We start from the raw sequence: 7,809 nt of genomic DNA on the forward strand, positions 1-7,809 counted from the left end.
GGTGAAAATTTCATGTCATTAGCACCTCTAGTAATATATTTACTGAGAAAAATGGTGACGTGTTCAATACTTATTTTACCCGCTGTATGTCTGTAGTAAAATGTAAAGTAAAACAACTTTTGAATTTAAAATTGGATCATTGTCTAAATAATAGCACATTTTCAGATGGATCCAAGACTCTTTTACTGATTTCATTACATCTGTTATGATTCAGCAGGATTCAGATTTGCATCAAATTTCTAAACCTCCATCATTCTGTCTTCATAGTAAAATTTTAGTAGGATGAGTTGCAAACAAAAGAAGTCAAACTCCCAATGATGAGCATCTTGTTCTGATGATTTTCCCTGAAGAATGTCTGTCAGTAAAAAGATCATTAAAGTTGACAAATTGATGGAGGTAGTTTACACACTCTTTTGAAGGAGGGGAAGACCAGAGGCACTCATAAATGCAAGGCCAAGGTGGGTAACACAGGATGTTAGGAATTTAAAGCCATGGTCATTTCAGCTGAACTTGAATGCAGACCAGGTTTGACAAATTATAGCGTGTGGTGAAGGCTGACATGAAACAAGGTGAAAAAGTTAACAACACTCATGACTATCAGCCTGTTCTGAGTCCAGAACGTTTTGTTTAAAACTCTGGTACACCCATAGCTTTGCATATCTTTGCATGTAGTAAGATAATTTCAGGACATGTTTGACAGAAAAAAGTTTTCTAATAGGTAACAGAAAATTAGTCATGATAGTATTACGGCRTGTAATCCTTAGTAAGTCACTTGTCAGCTGTGTAAAAAGAATCATGCARTACAAAAGAGCTACAGTATGYCAAATWTGCTTAGTGTGCACCAAAATAAAAAGAGTGCAAAATATATCCAGCTTTTTATTCATAATTTGTTTTARTTTTTGCTTTTCCTGGTCAGGGTAGGGCCAATTTGTTGCTCTTTATTATGTTTGTTGTTTAAGGGGATASGTGTCAAGGTTGAACACTTTCTTACAGAACTAGCCTGCCTCTATTTGATGATTACAACCAAACAATGACATAACAAGTTGTTTTTTTACACAAAGTTAAAGCATGACCTCTGTGTTCAACAGGACATTGTCTCAGTGATCAACAAACAGGATTTAATCAGTGACGAGGCCGGTGATAGTGGTGCYGGTATCTAGTCTCAGAACAGTGTTGTGTATGCAACTGTACACACTAAACGTTCCTATTTCACAGAGGTTGATGTTGATTGTAAAGGAAAATGAGGCCTTAGTTATAAACCTTGAACATTCTTCTCGAGTCTTCATCGAATAATCATAATCAGTTGTCTTTTAACATTTAGTGTCAGTCAAGCAATTGATTTTGTGTTTAGTCGAAAATTGCATAAAATATATGTAAACATCAGCAAATTCTTAACATTTTACTTTGTGAAAAGGGCTTGATGAGTGGCTAGGATGACCCGTCAGCCAGCAGTGGTTGTTGCCTGCCAATGATCAAATTTAAAGGTACAAATGGGAGTTAGCATTTTATTAACAGAGCTGTCTTTTCTTAGAGCCGTTACCATATGAACTAGAATTGGTCGTGATTTGTTCTTCATTGTCCTCGGCATTGATAAGATGTTGCTTGTGTCTGTATTTGTTCAGACTCTTTCATTGTATTTAAATAGAGTAGTTGCTTTTAGCTGGCCTTTTTAAAAGACCGTACCATTAAAGCATCCTAAATAGCAGTGTTTTTATACAATTAAAGGAAAAATAATACACATTCAATCATTCCACTGTTTTATTGTCATTTTTCAACTTACTGGCAAGGGGTCTTAAATGACCTCATTACAAGCAAATTGATTAAAAATAYTTCACATTTGCCTTAAAATGCCTGTTAATTAGAATTTTGAGGGTCTCTGCACAAGTCTTGAGGCACTTCTCACTCATTTATAGTTTCAAGGAGACAGGTTTTCTTTTAGTGTTTTTAAATCATTACTGAGCATTATGCTTTGGGTTTTATAAAATATTTTCTTAGGACTTTGCTTCTGTTTATCCTGCATTGAAGAATTAGTTATAGTGTGTCAAGACACTTAACACTGATATAARTTATTCAAGCTTAAGAAATTACAAATTTCCTTAGCAGTTACTTGGAACTCACTGCAAAAGCACATAATTTTCTTTTATGTTATTTAAACTGCTTGTCAAATAGGGATCCTTGTAGATACAACAAAATAATTTGTATCATCGAGGAGTAAGGATAGAACTATGACTATGCGCTAGGTTAATAGGCAATTTTGGCTTTTTACAAATACAATGTGAAGAATCAAGGGTTGTCTAAGGACTTTGACACAATACTATAATATGATATCCATCTGGTACACAAGCCTTGCCCCACAAGTCATTGCTTGTGTTGTATGTGTACACATGTTTTCACTGAACACATTCCTGTAGCKATGAACCACACAGACGAGATTAAGTTCACTGACATATTTGCTTAGATTCCCTGCAGATAAGTATTGTTAATGAACATAATTGTCTCTTTAATGGTGAATAGAAAACAAAAGCTCAACTCCAGTACCTTGAATAGTCGAGAGGGCACTGGCTGAGACAGGTCTTCGTTGTAGTCTTGCTCTGACATATACTTAAAGCTTACCACCATCTACAAACTTGTTCAAAGAAACCGGACATGCCCAAATGTGCTTGGAGCATTTAATGATGCCTTTAACTACCAGTTTCTCATCTGTCATTAGTAAACATTGGAAAAGGAACATGGTGATGCAAATTTGAACTTTTTTTTTTTTGGGCTGCACAAAAATGCTGGAGAGGAGCGGTTCAGTTAGATAATGTGACGATTATGTTAAAGTTAAAAAACAGCAACAACATTCTTTCACAAAATTTGAGACGCATTTATTGTTGGGCATTTCTATKTATTATGTTTTAAACAAAATGTTTAACCTTTTTCTTAAGCAGACAAATCCCAATAAGATCACAAATCTTTTTTTAAAGAAGGCTGGGGTCTGAAGGGAACCTTAACATGTTTTTGGACTGTCAGAAACATAAAGCACAAAGTTTCACCAGTCGACTGAAACCTCACTAAACACAAAGTGTATTAGCAAGGACAACTGCTGTGTATTCACACAATACTTGTGTGTTGTCATACATACAGTATAATCCAGCAAAGATTAAACAGAAACATAGTATCATTTATTATACTTGGTGTTTGCTCATGCTTTTTACTGTGAGATAAACTGCTTCTTTTAAGACTTGTTTTTTTTTTTATTTTTTACGAGAGTTTCTTTGTTACAAAAGTTAAGGCTTATGCAAGACTTAGTCACACTATCTTGTGATTTGTGAGATTCTGGTTGAAAGACAACATTTTATCATTTGTCCCTCGGCRTCTTTTGTAATTGTGCAACAATGTTTGCAGGCTGCCAGTAATTASGTGATGTGAGACAAATGACATCATAGAGATATTTTGGAGTTGTCATTTTTTTTCTTTTCGATCTGTTGTCAGTGTCATCAATCAATGTCTAAAAGTTTCACAGTTCCCCACCCAGCTTCCTGTTGTTGAGCCTGAGCGTTCAAACGTGCTAAAGGTAATGCAGCGTTTAGAAGTGAGTTTGCAAATACTGCAGACAGGGTTCAGACTGAATGTTCAATTATGTGAAACCTAAAAACATGCTTAGCATTTACCATACAAGGGATAGYTTATGGTGGTTTTATTCTTCTTTAAACAACAAAAAAAAGTATGTAACAAACATATATTTCAGTTGTGTCTGTGTTTTTGTTCAATGTAAGAAGTGCACTAAAGGATTGGCAGGATAGCTTCTTTAGAGACCCCTGCATTTTCCCACATCATCCCCCCTTAATGCCGGGTGCTGTCGTAACATGACTAAGCCTCAAAAGGAATGTAGACTACTCCACAGTAACTCCACCTGTCAAAGCAATCAAACTCTGCTTCTTCATTGGACAACTCCAAACTGATTTATGGGCTTTTAGTTATTGAGTCATTTATTTGTGTGGTATTTAAGAGCTTTAGTAAGCCATCAAAGCAGGGTTACTGAGTGTTATTCATTGAAAACGGCGTGAACTTAAAATCTGAAAATTTAAGACAACCTAAACATCAGCATCCAGTCACAGAATGAAGACAACCACTCAGGGACTAAAAGGCTTATTTTTAACCAAGTAGCTCTTTGGTTTTTATAGCTTCAATGCTCTTGTGAATGTGATAGATTTTTTTTTAGGAAAAATACATAAACCAAAGATAAATAAAATGAGAATGGGGTAGTTATAGGTCATGGCTTTAGTTAACCATCACATCTGGTTGAGTGAACACTTTTGCCTTTAGTCACTTTTTTGTGTTAAGTTACATTAGTAGAAAAAAACCCTATTCAGCAGTTACTTTAAAGTGCCTGTGACATGACCATCCTTCAAATACAAAAAGTCAAAGAAAGCATCTTTATACTTTAGAAAATTGGCTAAATAAACATGATTTTTACCCATTTTGTCTCATAACCGGCCTATTTTCTTTTGAATTTGTCTCAGCAAAAGTGAAACAGGAAGTGACATCAAAGGGGAACTCATTAATAAAATAAACTTGCWGGTCTCTGTTAAAACAAAATTATTTAAACTTTAACTCTTCTTTGTCTCTCTTTGATAGCGACTAAAATTAATCTAAAGAAACATCAGATTTCTCTCTACAGTCAGTGTTGTTAACTGTTTTAGCAATGCTGTTTACATGCTGACATCCCCCTTTGACATCACTTCCTGTTTCTTCACATGCAAAGATCTCAACAACCTTTCATCTCAGCAACATGAAATTTGTTTTGCAATATTTTATCAATTTTATCTTTCCAAAAAATGCATTCATGTTTATTACATGAGAATGATGTGCCACAGGCACTTTAAACAGCATTCAATGCTTCTTTACTATCTCCTTAATTTCTGGTGTTATAAATCACATTTTGACAACTGGAATTAATTATTCCACCAATGTTTTCATATCCTTACCTTTAATATTTAAGAGACAATTGAAGTCTGTTTACTTTCTATGATAAGGTTTTATCTTTTTTGCTGATTGTCCTCAGGCTTTGTGAACCACGATTTGATCAGTTAGTCTCTTATTTTCCCCTGCAGATCCTCTCAAGACTGTTCAGATAAACAAGAAATTAGTGCATTGTTGTGTGTTAGACCTCAGCACTTATGCAACATGGAGTCTAGACCGGGGGTGTCCAATCCTGGTCCTTGAGGGCTGCTGTCCTGCATGGCGTACTTGTTTCCCTGCTCCAACACACCTGATCCAGTGATTGTATTACCTCTTCAAGTTCTGCAGAAGCCTGTTAATCACCCATTCATTTAAATCAGGTGTGTTGAAGCAGATGAACCTCTAAAACATTCAGGATAGTGGCTCTCGAGGACCAGGATTGGACAGCCCTCGTCTATGTTATATTGGCCACACACTAGCAGACTCTTTAAAGCCACTCCTGCGCTGGCTTGTTTGTTCACTTATGTTGTACTGTTGTGTTGATAGATGGACTAATCTGCCAGTCTCATGGTACATGTTGACTCAAGMATGGTTTTTATTCAACAATGTTCTGAGAACCTTGTCATCAGCATGGTGATGCCACTACTGTGCTGCTGCATTTAAATAATAGCATCAATCCAGAGATTAGCAGCACAGTAGTCTTGTTATTTTTTTAGAAGCATCATTACAATATTGTGTGGAAAGTTTTCAAAAAAGCTTGAATACCTTCGGCTGCAAGCAGATCAGTRGGACTGCAACATTACTGCTAGCAGGACAAATAAAAGCGTAGATATTAGCGTGTAGAATACAGATGAAACACCTCTAGTTTGCATCAGATYACATTATAAACAAGGGTGTTCCCCCATCCTCGAAGGCTTCTKAGATTTCCAACTCTTTTCTTTTCTGCGCCTTTATTTAGATGACAGTTGATAATAGATAATCACACAATAGGTGGTCCCTGGGTACTACCACGTGTACATATTGCTTTGCTTTTTTACTTGTTGGTATTTTAATGTTATCAAAATGTCTATGTTTTAGATTGGGAGCTTTAAATACGATTTTGCATTTTCAAAAAACAGGCAAARGCAAGCCTAACCTTGTCTGGGGTTCTTGTTTTTAATTTACTAAAATGTGTGGTTAATTTCAAACAAACCATGATGTTTTATCCTTTAGCAAAAATAACATTTCTTAAGAAGCACTTTTTTTGCAGTGGCTTTTGTGGTCCAATTCTGTCTTTGTTTAAATACTGATATTCAGGATGTTGTGTCTGCTCAAAAGTAGTTTTTTTTTTTGTGAATGTGAGTTAGGTGCAGTAAGGGCACGCCTGGAATAGTGTTTTCAAAAGGCAGGGAGACCTTATGCTGTTGAAATTAGGTCACCTTGTTAGGTGGTGGAGCAGGATTAGCCTCTTACTTCTGCAGTCCATATGTCTGCGCTGCTGTTGCATCCTCATTTTTTGTCAATTCTTTTATAGTCACGTTTTTAAAGTAGAAGGGAAAATTCAGTGGTATTATATTTAATGTTGTTTTCTCCATTTTAGTCCTCAAAAATTTAAATCTTTAATAAACTTTGGTTAGAGATGTTGAAGACTCAACACAATAGCTTATCTGTGAAATGAACTGCACAAGGCAAGTGCTTATATTTTTATAGGACTTGGAGTGCTTTCTGTTCTGGGTTGTGCCTTTATTTTTTTTAACCAGAAAGATTTCCTGCTAGTATGTATATTTTTAGCTAATGTAAAACCAGTGATAGTCATTTCTCAGTTCTTCGGCTATTTTGGCTCTGGCATAATGTGTGTTGCTGTGCCAAACTAGCTTTCACCTGAACTTGGGGGTTTGGCCAGTTATGAGTATCGGATCTGGGCTGGGTTAGATGTGATAAGATMATGAGTGGTGCGCCTTTTAATACACACAACTTATCTCAGATTAATTTGTTTTGTTTCTATAATTAAATGTCTATACTATTAAATCTTAAATAATTTTGGTGTATAATTAATAATAAAGCTATGAAAACAACCAATTGGCATTTTTTCCATTTATTTATAAATCCAGGCTAGATTTGCGGTGTTTCTGTCAGGTGACTTGATGACTTTTTTGTATTGTGAACTCACTCATCTTTAACGTTTTGTTTGTTCCAGATGAACGTGAAGCAGTGCAGAAGAAGACTTTTACCAAATGGGTGAACTCTCACTTAGGCCGAGTGACCTGTCGTATTGGTGATTTATACACAGACCTCCGAGATGGYCGAATGTTAATCCGCCTTCTCGAAGTGCTCTCAGGAGAACAGCTGGTTAGTATTACAAAGAAAATGCTTTTCTTTGTCCTAACCATGACCCAGAACCCCTCACATGACCCTCAACACACCTCATRTCTTGAGGGAACAGGAATCAAGAGTTTATTTGTTTCTTTAGAGTGACTCACTTCCTCCTCGACTTTTACTCGTCTTGCTATTTAAGTTGATGTCAGCTTCTTTGCTCTTTRTGTATTTCTAGTTTGCTCTGTTCAACCATGTCCCACTAAAAWGTTTGTTTTTTCCTGCTCCGTAGCCAAAACCAACTAAGGGCCGCATGCGTATCCACTGCCTTGAGAATGTCGACAAAGCCCTGCAGTTTCTGAAGGAACAAAAGGTCCATCTAGAAAATATGGGCTCACATGACATTGTGGATGGGAATCACCGTCTAACCTTGGGTCTCATATGGACCATCATCCTTCGTTTCCAGGTAATTTAAAGGCATTGTACAGAGCTGTACTGGTTTTTGTGCTACACAAAGTTGTCATGTTTTGAAAAAGAAAAAAATTGTTTAGGTCCTCTGGACGGGTTCTTCTC

At 36.2% G+C, this 7,809-nt stretch overlaps 1 protein-coding gene across 1 annotated transcript in view; it reads left to right on the top strand.

Annotated features, from left to right (window-relative positions):
- Positions 1-7,809, top strand: part of sptbn2 (spectrin, beta, non-erythrocytic 2) — a gene marked incomplete in the record, with an annotated part of 54,380 nt that overhangs the window by 22,299 nt on the left and 24,272 nt on the right. The window contains 2 exon segments of the mRNA XM_014006635.1: positions 7,121-7,272; positions 7,529-7,702. Coding sequence (XP_013862089.1) covers positions 7,121-7,272; positions 7,529-7,702 — 326 coding nt within the window.

Source organism: Austrofundulus limnaeus, unplaced genomic scaffold (assembly GCF_001266775.1).
Source record: "Austrofundulus limnaeus strain Quisiro unplaced genomic scaffold, Austrofundulus_limnaeus-1.0 Scaffold37, whole genome shotgun sequence".
NCBI lineage: Eukaryota > Metazoa > Chordata > Actinopteri > Cyprinodontiformes > Rivulidae > Austrofundulus > Austrofundulus limnaeus.